The 13,395-nt window shown below is 53.2% G+C and overlaps 1 protein-coding gene across 6 annotated transcripts in view; it reads right to left on the reverse strand.

The window, feature by feature from the left end:
* Positions 1–13,395, reverse strand: part of NLRC5 (NLR family CARD domain containing 5) — an 87,238-nt gene that overhangs the window by 33,189 nt on the left and 40,654 nt on the right. For all 6 annotated transcript variants that reach the window (XM_035025157.1, XM_035025156.1, XM_035025154.1 and 3 more), the window contains 12 exons: positions 12,553–12,636; positions 12,339–12,428; positions 11,641–11,700; positions 9,981–10,046; positions 9,409–9,492; positions 7,514–7,597; positions 6,490–6,579; positions 4,342–4,410; positions 3,705–3,773; positions 2,843–2,926; positions 2,125–2,208; positions 542–631 (listed from right to left, as the gene is read on the reverse strand). In XM_035025157.1, the coding sequence (XP_034881048.1) occupies positions 542–631; positions 2,125–2,208; positions 2,843–2,926; positions 3,705–3,773; positions 4,342–4,410; positions 6,490–6,579; positions 7,514–7,597; positions 9,409–9,492; positions 9,981–10,046; positions 11,641–11,700; positions 12,339–12,428; positions 12,553–12,636 (954 nt within the window). The remainder of the gene's footprint in view (positions 1–541; positions 632–2,124; positions 2,209–2,842; positions 2,927–3,704; positions 3,774–4,341; positions 4,411–6,489; positions 6,580–7,513; positions 7,598–9,408; positions 9,493–9,980; positions 10,047–11,640; positions 11,701–12,338; positions 12,429–12,552; positions 12,637–13,395) is intronic.

The following is a 13,395-nucleotide window of genomic DNA, read 5'->3' on the forward strand; positions in this document are numbered from 1 at the left end:
CAGTGACCTGCTCAAAGCTGCACAGCAGCTAAGTGGTGCGCCTGGATTTGAACCTGGTCTGTCTGTGCCCACACCTCCCACTCTTGGAAGGGGAAAGTGGGGGGAATGGGCAGACCCCACTGAAACCACGGCTCATCTGCCCGGCTTGGCCCCAGGCTGCCTGGCCAGGTGGCTTCCCTTCTAAATTCTCATCAGCTCCAGAGACCCCATGATCGAGACTGGTCCTCGAGCACTCAGCCACCATCAGGGAGCTTCCGGTTTCCGTAAAGGTCTCCCAGGACAATCCACAGAGTGAGCAAGGGAGAGTCGCTGGATCGTGTCCCATGTCAAACTTGGAGAGATGGGAGTGTCCTGGGGCTACTTTCATTCAACCGTCCATTCATTCATTCAGCAGACACCTGTCACACGCTCACGGGGCCTGGTGCCATGCAGGGCCCCGAGGAGGTGACACTGTGAACAGGACAGATGAGGAAGGTGGTGGGAGCTGATGGCCCGTGGGGTCAGAGGGCAGGGCAGGGCAGGGGCCCAGAGGCACACTCACCTGATGTCCAAGTGGAGAAGCCACTGCAGAGTTGAGAAGCACGGGGTCAACATGAACACCGCATCCAGGGACAAACCGTTCTCACTGAGGCTGGACAATCACAGGGGTGACACTGATGGAACTCACCCAACTCAGAAAAGCCCTCTTTGTGGTCAGAGCCCAGGGCAGGGGAGGGCTGTTCCTGAGTCCAGATGACAGAGCTCACTGAACCCCAAATGGCCAGAGGGCACCTCTTCTAACTCCCCATTGTACAGATGGGGAAACTGAGGCCCAAAAAAGCAGCAAGGTCTTGCCCAAGGTTATGAGACATGCTGACGACAGAGGTGAGATTAGAACTCTGGTTCTCTGGGTCTGCGATGAATCTGGAGAGTGCTTTCAGGCTGGAGTTGTGCCTCAGTTTCCCCACCTGATAAAAAGAAGGGCAGTGCCCATTGCAAAATGAAAATGCAGGGGCTCCTGTTCAAAAGGCAGGGACAAAGCTTTGCCTTTCTTTCGGGCCTGTCAATCTGTCATAGTGTTTCCTATTCACCATGTAATGCTGCAGTCCTCTGGCCCAGGTATGGGTAGGTGAGCGAGGATCTCACAGGTTGGGGGGCTCAGACTACTTCACAGTATTGAGATCAGGTCACATGGGTATTTGCCGCCAAGCACCAATCTACATATGATTTGCCTACAGTGGTGAGGCCTTCCTCCCTACCCACAAGCAGGCCCAGAACAGGAACAAAGGTAACCCCTTCTTCCTAGATGCCCCACGAAGACTGAGCAGGAAGGGCCCTCTGGCTCCAGCACTCATTCTATAGCTGTAGCCCAAACCAAAGCCCCCTCCCCCTTATATTTTAGGTGTTCCCTGGGAAGCCGGGGCCCAGAGAGGTGATGGAACTTGCCTAAGGTCACACAGAGAACCTAACAGTTGTGAGCTCTCTCCAGGGCTCCTCTCACTTTAGCCCCGAAGAGCTCAGGAGAACAAGAGTATGTGGGAGCCCAAAACACAGGGGCCTTCTAGCATCCGGAAACTCTGGTCTATTGCAGGCAAAGTCTGGAGGCTCCTGGTCCCCTCCCAGGGCCTCCCTCCCGCACTGAACATCTCCCCGCTCTCTGCTCTCCAGCTGCCCTGGGCACCCTGCTCAGGCATCTTGTCTGGTACACATCCTTCCTATCCAGCCTGTATCCTAGCAACAGCCCCTCCCTGCAACCCAGGGCCAGAAGGGCTGCCAGTCATTAGGGTAACTGACCGTTAGCTAACGCTTCCCGCCCATGCTTGCCCTGCCCCAGGTGGCCTGGGCCTCCCAGAGAGCCCATGCAGAGCCACAAAGTCAGGTTCAAGAAGTAAAACCTTAGGTCAGCAGCTGGATCACTGAGTCCCAGAGGCTCTCTCAATGAGACTCACAGCAGCTAACTACCCTTTGTGAGCACTTACCACGTGCCAGGGACTGGACCAGGCGACAGACATGCGTTTTCTGATTTAATCTTTACAATAACCCAGGAAGGAATGAGACAGGACACAGAACACCCCCTCCTCACCGCCCCCACCCGTCGTCCTGATGAGGACAAGCGTCAGAGGCTTTGTCTAGTTGGCTACTCACTCCAAGGACTGCAGAGGTCCCAGCCCTGGGAGCAGCTGGGCCAGCTGGGCTGCGCCTTCGTCCCCCAGAGCATTGCCTGAGAGGCTGGGAGGGGTGAAGGGGGAGAACAGGTTAGTGGAGGGTGGGCGTGGGGCCCGTAGGAACTCTGTGTCTCCACCCCTGGGAGATAGCTTCTCCTGAAACTGGTACCCGGCCCTGGGCTACCAGACCAGATCTCAGCAGATCTCACACGGGTCCGCTGGAGTTTCCCCCACGCTTTCTATCCTGAGGTTTGTGACCTTTGGGGGTCGGGGAGGGGCTTCAGAGGGGGTCATATGTGGGGACGTGCATTTTAGGGGGAAGGGTCACAACCCTCCCCGGACTCTCTAAGGGGTTTCTTTTTCTTTTTCTTTTTTTTTAAAGATTTTATTTATTTATTTGACAGAGAGCGACACAGTGAGAGAGGGAATACAAGCAGGTGGAATGGGAGAGGGAGAAGCAGGCTTCCCGCGGAGAGGGAGCCCGATGTGGGGCTCGATCCCAGGATCCTGGGATCATGACCTGAGCTGAAGGCAGACGCTTAATGACTGAGCCACCCAGGCGCCCCTAAGGGGTTTCTGATTGCAGCAGGGAAACACCGCTGATCGCAATCTTAAAAAAAGTCAAAACAAAACCCCCCACACCAACACCCACGGCCCGCTGGGCTCCACCCATCCGCCCTCCACCAGCAACTACTCACTCCAGGTGGCCGAGGTGGCAGCTTCCTCTCAGCGCCCTGCAGAGCTGCTCAAGGTGCTTGGCTTGCAAGCCGCAGTGTGTCAGCCTGCGGAGGAGGAAACACAGCCCCTCAGGACAGAGGCCACAGCGGCCACCGCCCCCAGGCACACAGGGACGCACGAACACACAGCACGCACATAAGACCTCCTGCACAGGCAGTCAAGAGCTAGAGAGAGTCAGAGACACAGGGAGACCAAGATGGAGAGACACTGGGATGAGAGACAGAGGAGACGGTTGCAGAGACACACACGCACGCGCACGCACGCATATGGGCCTATGCACGCACGTGCATGCACTTACACATGCACGCGCACATACACACACAGTGCCAGGGGAGGACAAATAGACAATGACAGAAAGGGCAGCAAAGCCAGAGAAACAGAAAATATGAGAGAAACAAGGAACAACAGAGACAGACAGACAGGGAGATTCAGATGGACACAGAACAAGAGAGAAGGCCAGCAGAACATCGACGGGAGCCCTGCGGGGGCTGAACCCAACCCCAGGATGAGGGAAGAAGGTGCCACATGTCCCCAGTCTCTCCATCCAGAGTCCCCACAACCCATCAGCTGCTGGAGGCCAGGGGAGCTAACAGGAGTGGGCGCCCCCTGGGTGGGGAAGGTCACTGAGGGGGCTGCCCCATGAGCCCCGTCTCTGGTGGGCTGAGCAGGGGAGGTGGGAGGCAGGGAAGCCAGGCCACAACTCCTGGATACGGCAGGTTGTGTCCTCCAGGGAGCCCCTGGGGCTGGAGGCCTGGGGAGAGGCTTTGAGCAGAGGAAGGGAAGAGGTAGGAACCACACAGGGCCGGCAGGCCATCTCTGCACCTGATTCTCGTGGGGCGCAGGGGCAGCTCAGAGGGCATCCGGCACGTCAGGCTGACCCGAAGCGCAGCCCTGGAGGGACACATACCATGGCCAGGCTGAGCACACTCCCCAGCCACTGTCTCCGAGTCCACCCTCAGCCTTACCTCCCGCCCTTCAGTCTCTACATGAGGCCTGGAGACGGCCAGACCCTGGTTCCACCTGGGCTTCTTGGCTTCCTGGCTGTGTGACCTGGGACAAATCACGGAGCCTCTCACTGGGACAAGGTATGTGAACTGCTTTAGTGTGGTGTGTGCCTGAGGGAGCCAGAAGGTTCTAACCAAAATCAGAGCTACAGGCCAAGCGCTCTGCAAATCCTTGGGGTTTATGCTGAAGGACCTCAGTGTCTGGCGCGTGGCTCCCGGCTACCCCGCCCCCCACCCCAGTCGGCCATCCTGCATCACAGGGAAATGGGGAGGCAGTCTGTCCTGTGACAGTGCCCCTCTGGGCTTCATCCCTTGCCAAGCCTGCTGGCTTCCTGCTCCTTTGTGAATTTGTCTAGGTGTTGAGTGATGAGAGTTGAGTGATGCTGTCCAGCCGTGGAGGTCAGGGAGGGTCTGGGCCTGGCTCAGCACAGGGCCCAGATGATGGTGGGCCCTACCCCTTCCGGATCTCCTTCAGCTGCTCCTGCTCTGGGGCAAACGTGAAGACCACAGTTTTGTACAGCACGCTGCAGAGAGAGAAGAGAGGAAGAAGGAGACAAGACGCTTACGGGGGTCTGGGGGCCATTTTCTAACTTGGACTGGAGGGACCGCAGAAGTACCATCCCCTGCCTCTAGGTGTGGCTACTTCCTCCGACTCTGCTGTGACTTCCTGAGCTTTCGGGCACCTGAAATATTTCTACCACAGAGATTTTGCAAACTTATCAACCCTCATTTCCTGGAAAGCCCTTGAAAGAAAACTTCCGTTCTGCCTTTTCTCTCTCAGGCTGAAACCCTCCTTGAGGCCTCTGCTGTGTGCTCACCCCAGTTCAGGGAGATCACTGCCAAGGTCACTGCCAGAGGTCACTGCCAGCTCCAGGACAGGTGCCGACAGTCTACACGGGGCTTTAACTTACAGCAGGAGCATCCTTAACCTTGCCGGTGTAAACTGAATATTAAATACTCTTTCTTCCTTCTTTTCTTTTCTTCTTTCTCTCTCTGTCTCTTTCCTTTCTTTCTTTCTCTCTCTCCTCTCTCTCTTTCCTTTCTTCCTTCCTTCCTTTTTAAAGATTTTACGTATTTATTTGAGAGAGAGTGAGAGAGAGAGAGCACAAGCAGGGGGAGGGACAGAGGGAGAAACAGGCTCCCCACTGAGCAGGGAGCCCGATGCGGAGCTCGATCCCAGGAACCCGGGATCATGACCTGAGCCGAAGGCAGCGGCTTAACAGACTGAGCCACCCAGGCGCCCCCTAATACACATTTCTCATCGCAGAGTTCATACTTCTTCCATGTGGAGAACTTAGAAATTATAGTAAAGTAAGAAGAAAATAAAGAAAAATCACCCACCACCTCTTCCATCTGTCAATGATGGCTGATAACATTTGGGAATGGGTTCTTTAGGTCTTTTGTTTTTAAAATGCAACTAATGTTCTTTCTTTTTTCCTTCTTCTTAAAAAATGGGATTAAAGGACAGATTCTTGTTTAAAAATTAGTTTTTCAAGGGATAGCTGAAACAAGGGTGACAAAATGTTGATAATTATTGGTGGGAACTGGGGTGTTCACCATTCTCCCTCCCCTTTGAGTATGTTTGGGAAACTTTACTATAAAAATGGTGAATTAAAATTATACTGCAGTCATCGCTCTAGACTAAAATTGTACCTATATCATCACTTTTCATTGAGTTTTTCTCTCTGAAGGTAACTCAGTTTACTTACCTAATATTCAACTGCTATATACTTAAGGTATGTTCATTTTTCCCTACTATAACTAATACTGAGGTGAACATTCCTGTATCTAAATGTGTTTGCACCAGCACGCTGACTTCTTTAGTGTAAATCCCTAGAAATGAACGGAGCACCATTTGGAATGAGCTAAGGATCCTTTATTGGATCATTATATACAGTGAATCAAGGTCCCCTAATCTCTCTTTTGGGTTAACCAGTGTCTCTCTCCTCCTTTGAGGGGTGTCTAAAGCAGGGACTGCCCTACTTGGTTAAGAGCCCCTCTGGGTGGGGACTGTGTTGACATTAATTAGCATCTGCCCTCAGCTCCCCAGACTGAATCCTGAGACTTAACAGAAATAAGGTTGGGCCCTGTCTCGGGTCAGGTTCCCTAGAAGCAGAGCCTGAGCCTCTGAATGGGGCAGAGAGCCAAGTTTCACTTGATCACTTGTGTATGGGATGTACTGAGGGCCTGCTCTTGGGAGAAGCTGGTAAGGGACCAAGGGAAGCAGAACAGAGCAGGTCTTCGGCCTGATCCCACAGGGAGCTCTGGAGCATGAAGGGCACCAAAAGTTTGTCCTACCCGAGGCCAGGGGGCTGGAGAGTGATGCCTCTGCCTCGGTCATGGGCCACTCCTGGTTGGGGGAATTCGGAGGGTAACCACCCAGGCGCCACTGGCTCCTATCGGCCCCAGGGTAGTTTCCTGGAGAAGGTATAAGCTGAGAGCAGCTGGGAAAAGAGGGTGTGGGCAGGGCTCCAGCAGCATCTTCAGGTCCCAAAGGCCTGGCCCAGAAAGAATGCTCAGGTCTTAGAGAGAATGGTGGGAGAGCCCCGGAACTCCAGGCTGGAGGCAGGAGGGGGTAACAGTGGTCCACTGGGAGGTCCTACCTGATGTGCAGCTCGGCCAGGGTCTGGCACGTGCTCACCGCCCTCAGCACACAAGGCACCCCGTCGACAGAGAGCCGGTTGTCGCTGAGGCTGTGGGGGAGGGGGGTGGCGGTCAGGCAGCTCAAGTCCCCAGGCCTAGACAGCTCCAGTCCCCTCCTCCTGGCACACAGTAGCTTGCTGGCTGTCACTCTGTGGATGTCCTGGGTCCTTAACCAGGGTGTCTCGAAGGATTCTGGCCCACGTGGATGAGCCAAGAGCTGCATGACCTCGCTGCCCCACTCAGAGAATAAGGTTCTACAGCTTGAGTGAGAAGAACTGACTCACCGTTTTCACCTCTCTGAGCCTGTTTCCTAGTCTGTCAAATCACCACCATTTTAATCCCATTTTACAAATGGGAGAAACTGAGGCCCAGAGACATTAAATGATGTTAAGGCTACTAAGTGACAGAGTCAGGACTGAACTCCCAAGGCAAGGCCCCAAACCACTGTTACTCAGCCTCAACATTCCCCTACCCGACCCACGCTTGATGCTAAGACCTCAACACATCCCACCCAAACACCACCCCACCCGGTACCGTGTAACACCATAGCACGTCCAGCAGCCTACTACCCTTTCTTTCCATCCCACCCCCCCAACAACCCACCCCTTTACCTCGGGGCACTGTGCCCCCACCCTAACATGCCTCTTCCCACTCTAACACCACAAAACCCACCCACCCCAAACCCTAACGAAACACCCAGTGCAACATCCCACCACACCCCAGGGCTGTTGCAAGGATGAACTGGAACACAAGCTACCGATGTACGAGGAACACGCTCTACACACCCAGGGGGTTTTAGTAACTAGAACCGAGACAGAGGCAAAGGCAAGTCATGGGCAGATTGCTCCAACTTTGCTGGTGTTGGGGGAGAGCAGGTCAGTGGAGAAGCACTAGGCCACTGCAGGACCTGGTGGTGGCAAGGACCAGTGGGGCTCTCTCTCCAGGGCTCCCCCCCATCACCCAGTAGTGACGCTGGCAACTCACTCCAGACTCCTGGTGATGTGCAGCTGAGATGCGGCCTCTGCCATCAGTCGACAGCCTTCATCGTCCAGCTGGTTTCCTGAAAGGCTGAGACAGAGGGGCCCGATGCCTTGTGCTGGTGGGGTGGGGTCCCCCCTAGCCTCTGCACTCACACAGTCCCTCCTTGACTTTAGCCAAAGCAGCACTCCGGTAAATGAGCCCTAATAATGATGGATGCTGCAAGGCTGTGTATGACGTGGCCTGCCCTGTCCCAGCTGCTTCTACCATTACTGGGCATTTAATCCTCATAAGGACCCTGTGGAGCAGGCACTATTATTATCCTCATTTCATTGATGAGCAAACCAAGGTTTAGAGCGGTTAAAGCACCTCCTGAAAGGCAGACTTGGGATTTGAACCCAGGCAGCCTGCTTTCAAGGCCCCACCCTCAGCTGCTTTTTTATGCTTCAACCTGCGTTAATTGCTTCTTATGATAAACTCCATGGTTATAGGGGCATCAGATCTACCATGGGGATCAGGGAAGGTTTCCCTGATGTTTGAACTACTTGCTTGAAAAACTAGGAGCTCAGTAGGTAAGGGGTGGGAGAGAAATGGGGGAGGGTGTTCCTGGTATTGGGAATGGCTCATTCAAAGGCCCTGGGGCATAGCTCACTGGCGGAGCTGAAAGGGAGACAGTGTGTCAGGATCGAAGATTTCAGTGGCAGGACAGGGTCAGATGGCCTTGGTGGGTTGGAGGCAGCATTTTAGATCACACAGGATTTTAGGATTTGGCCTTCACTATGAGCAATGGGAAGGAGTAAAGGGGGGGGGGCAGGCAGCAGTGAAATGTAGTTCACTCTCTGCCACGTGGAAATGGCCAGTGTGGAAGCAGGAAACCCCAGTGAGGAGGCTGATGGGGTCATCCAGGTGAGGAGTGAGAGTGGTTCGGACTGGGGAGCTGGATGAAAAGAGGGTGGTGTTGAGAACTATGTAAGTGGTAGGTGGACTTGGGATGGGCTGGCTATGGGGGGAGGGTAAGGGAGCTGAGAGATGTCTGGTCTGTGTAGGCAGATGGGTGATGGGGCCATACTGTGGGTGAGTGCACCTGGGGCAGGTAGGGGGTGGTCAGGCTTGGTGATACCCAGCTGGGTGGAAGCGTGTGTTTTGTAAAAACACCTTCTAATCCTGTCTTGGTTCTCCCAATGGGACAATGTCAAGGCTCAAGCTTTGGTCACCAAGGCCCTCACCCATTCATCTTTCCCTAGGGTGAGGCCACTCACCTCACAACACCTTATGGCATTCCATCACTCCACCCTCACACCCATCTGATTTCCTGGGAAAGTCCTAGCAGGGATCCCCTCCTGGGGACATGACAGGACCTCTACCAATCCCCAAGCCCTACTCACAAAGGAGCTGGGCGTTAATGGAATTTCTCCAGCCCCAAAAGAGAAGGCAGTCTCACTCTACTCTGGGAGGAAGACAGGGGAGGGGACTCTGAGGGCTGTGGTTTGGAAGACAGGCGTGATGAGGTCTCCACTTTGCAGCTCTCAATAACACTGGTTACAAGGACGAGGCCGGTAAGAGTCAGACTGTCTGAGCTTGAACCCTGGCCTGGACTCTTCCTAGACGTGTGACCTTGAGCAAACTTAACCTCTGTGTTGCTTAATTTCCTCCTCTATGAAGTGTGCATAGTAATAATACTTATATCACAGAGATGGGAAGATTAAATGAGAGGATGTATGCAAAAAAGCCTGGTCCAGGGCAAGTGCTAAACAGTGGTAGCTGTCATGATGGTCTGAGTTCCCCAAATTCTTAATGAGGCAGCATGCCCTTCCTTACACCATGCACCCAAAGTGGAGGCCCTTCAGACACTGCCCTGCCCACCCCCCATCTCCCATCCCAGCACTTCCCGTGATACTCACTCTACTTCGTCCAGGCAGGGGCCTTCCTGGAGCTGGGCTATGAGTTCCTGCACGTCATGGACCCTGAGCTGACACTGCTGGAGCCTGGAGTGAGGCAGAGGGGCTCAGGGCAAGAAGCTAGACCAGACCTCCTCCAGCCCGAAGGGCCACCGCCAGGTGTGGGAGCCGGGGGAGTCAGGAAGCAGACAAACCTGGGGTCTCCTCCTGGCCCTGCTTCTTAGTAACTGGACAATCTTGGACAAGGCCCTTGGCCTCAGTGTCCTCCTCTATCAAATAGGAGTAATAAAGTGCACTTGGCAGGGTTTTTGAAAGAATTACAGTGAGGTAATGGATATAAAATGGATATAAAATACTACTGTGCCCAGTATGTAGCAAGGGCCCATTAAATTAGTTGTAATTTCTGTTGTTATGGCCGATGCTCCTTATTCAGGCCAGGATGGGTTAAAGTCCTTTCTCTGCTCCATGCCTGTTTTTCCTTTTATCCTCCTTACCCCTGCTCTACCTCTCCTCGGAAGGTGCCCTCCCCCCATATCACATCCCTCCCCTTAAGGCAATTGAGCCCACTGAGGTACCTGAGTGTCAGGCTTCTGCTCTCAGCCTCTTTCCTCTGGCCAGCATTTCCCTGTAGGTCTGGCGCTCTGGCAAGAACAAATCCAACATTGGCCTTGTCTTAGATTCCAGGGCCTGAATGTTTGGAGGCGCTAAAGGTGCATTTCAGAAAAGCAGCAAGAGCAAAAGGTTTGAGGGCAAATAGGCTTTATTCCAAATTCTGGCCTTGGGCAAGTCACTTCACCTATCTGAGCTTCCATGGTCTCTTTTCTTTTTTTTTAAAGATTTTATTTATTTATTTGAGAGAGAGAGAATGAGAGAGAGCACATGAGAGGGGGGAGGGTCAGAGGGAGAGGCAGACTCCCTGCCGAGCAGGGAGCCCGATGCGGGACTCGATCCCGGAACTCCAGGATCATGACCTGAGCCGAAGGCAGTCGCCTAACCATCTGAGCCACCCAGGCGCCCTCCATGGTCTCTTTTCCAAGATGGGATGACAATATCTAACACAGAGTGACTGAAGGATTAAAATGAAACGATGTACGGTCAAGCGCCCAGCACGGGCACAAAATTGAAGCTTAGGAAAAAGAAGCTGCTATTTCTATGTTGTGAAGCTCTCCATTTGTATACGTGCCACCTGTGGTTCAAAAGCCTGGGAGCATGGACTGTGTGTGGGTCCAGGCTGTGGGAGCCACGGCACCTCCAGGCTCTCTCCCGCTGGGCCAGGGAAGGGGTTGGGGCTGCAGAGAAGATGGAATGTCATTACCCGGGTTTTCACAGACCTCTAGACTGGCGTTGTCAACGGAACTTTCCGCGATGATGAGAATGTTTTGTATCTGTGCCATCCACTGTGGGAGACACTAGTCTCCCATGGCCACTGAGTACCTAAAATACAGCTAATGTGGCTGGTAAACTTAAATGTTCATTTTACTTAATTCTAACTAATATGCCTTTAAATAGCCACATGTGGCTAGTGGCTACCATATTGGGCATCATAGCTCTGTACAGCTGGAGGGGAAGAAGACTTTGGTCCTACTAGATCGTTGTATGGGGGAGGAAACTGAAGTTCAGAGCAGGGAAAGAACTTGCCCAAGGACATATAACATCATCTGTCTGTGAGTCTCAGCCAGGGAGGAGTGTGAATAAGTCCAGCTGGAATGTTCTCTCATGGAAAGGCTGCTTCCCTTTCTTTGCCCATGCAGGACAAGCCAAGCTGGAATCCATGCACAGCTGGATTAGCCAGCATCTGAGTGCCACCTGGATGTCAGCAGTGTTTTAAGCACCTGCAATGTATTAACTCATTTAATCCTCAGAGTAACTCTGAGATGTGGGTATCATCATTGCCTCCCTCCCGCTTTTTTTTAGATGGAAGAGTTTTCTGGAGCTTTCCCCACATATTAACACCAATCTAACAGTATATTCATGCCTTCCCTAAGGGTCTGACTTGCTCTGAGATTTCTGGGGATGCTCCCCCACCACAGGAACCAGACATGGTCCAGATATGCTAGAAGAAGGTAAAGTCCTTGCCAACTCTGAAAAGAAAGCCATTTCTCAGGCAGCCATAGCAAGAAGAATCCCCACATTCCAGCTCTTCATAGGCTCTCTTGGCTACCTTACTCTGCTACTGCTTGAGCCCAGACTGCTCCTCAGAATGAGCCCAGGCCCATCCCCTCCCTAGGTTCTTACCCTTGCAGCTCTGCAGCAGTCTCTGCGGGCGGGGAAAGAAGGAAGATGAGCTCCGCCTCCCTGCAAAAGTCAGACACTGAGCCGTGAGACCAGTGGTCTGGAAACCAACACATCACCCGCTGCCTGCACACCCCCTGCAGCCCCAAACATCCAGAGAAAGCTGATTTTATTATAACCGACACAGAAACAACTGGCAGAAATGCCCCAAATCAGACAAGTAAAATCTGTGACTATGTCGTTGCTCGATGAATCCTGAGAGTATTCTTTAAAAGTCAGGAAAACAATATTTACAGAGAAGACTTTAAAAAGTTAGGAATGCAAAGAGTTTTTGTGGGAGTTACAGTATTTTAAGGTTAAGAGGCATGGCACTTGACCCACTCCGTAATCCAAACAGGTAACCCCAGTTCAGCACCACGGAGAGCAACTTGCGGCTAATGATTCTTTCGCTATGCTTCCTAGATGCGTTGACTCATTCCTTCAACCCTCCGCCCATCTACCCACCATCATTCTACTCAGCACTATCTACTGAGTGCCAGGTGCCAGGCCTGAGCTAGGCTCTGGAGATACCCACGTGAATAAAACAGATTCAGGCACACAAGCGTAGCTATTGCAGACGCAGTGCTCCATTCCCCACTCCCTATCTTCCCCTCCCCTTTTCTCAAGCCTCTGAAGGCCCAGATTCCACTCCTTCGACTCACCTGACCTGCAGGGTCCTGACAGTAGGGCATGCGACTGCCACTTTTGTCAAGCAGAGTAAGGTTGACATGGAGACATTGTTGCGGCTCAGGCTGCAAGATTGTGGCAAGGGTATCAGGAGTGAATCCTGTATCCCATGGGCCCCAGACTTTTTTTGCTCTCCAGGGGAGGTGGGTAGCTCAGGCAGGGGTGGGGGTGTGTGGAAAGACGGCTTACTCAAGCTTCTGGAGCCGTGGCAAACAAGGAAGTACCTCCACGATGTTCAGCACAGCCCAGTCCTTGAGCTGGTTGTCCTGAAAGCTGCAAGAGACCAAGGTCCAGTCCCTCAGCCATGGAGTTGGGGGCCTTGGGAGCCCCAGTTGGCAGGTGACATGGCTGCCCTCATGGAGGAGACACAAGTCATAGGCCCACAATGGGTTGGTAACCTGCTCCACAGGATCCAGTAGGCCCAGCTAGGAGGAGAGTACCTCTGCTGGCCTCACTTCTGTCCCTATTCAGCCCCAGTGGGGGAGTTCCTGCCTAGTGGCCCAAGATGATGGGCTGTGAAGGCCTCATGAGGTGGAATGAGAACACCCAGCACACTGCTCTCAGGGCTACGTCTGGGATGTGCCTGAGGCCATCTAGTTTATTATGGCCTCTTGGCTCTTGGGTGATGAGCAGAGTCTAGACTGGGATACAAGAGATGCTGTTTCCAGCCCCAGCTCTGGCCTTGACTCACCCAGAACCTTAGGCCAAGCACATTTCTTCTGACCTCACATTCTTCATCTGTCAAATGGGGTCCACAACCCAGCCCTGCCTGAGTTCCTAGCCGGAGGGACAGAAGTACGAGGGTACCTTTGTGCAAGATTGCTCTGGTTAGTGCAGAGGTTTGGAAATGTGAACTTGTTGACACTTATTTCCCCCTGATCATAGAGAGTGACGTTAGTCTTTTCTCCTATCAGCCAGTGATCCCACAGAAAGGCACCCAGCTGAGGGGATAGGAGCTGTGGTCCAGCTAACACTCCACTCAACAAGCAGGATGACCTAGTGCCAAGCTGCATGTCTCTGGACAAAAGGGTG

The sequence above is a fragment of the Mirounga leonina genome, unplaced genomic scaffold (assembly GCF_011800145.1).
Source record: "Mirounga leonina isolate KUSES-001 unplaced genomic scaffold, KU_Mleo_1.0 Mir_180, whole genome shotgun sequence".
NCBI lineage: Eukaryota > Metazoa > Chordata > Mammalia > Carnivora > Phocidae > Mirounga > Mirounga leonina.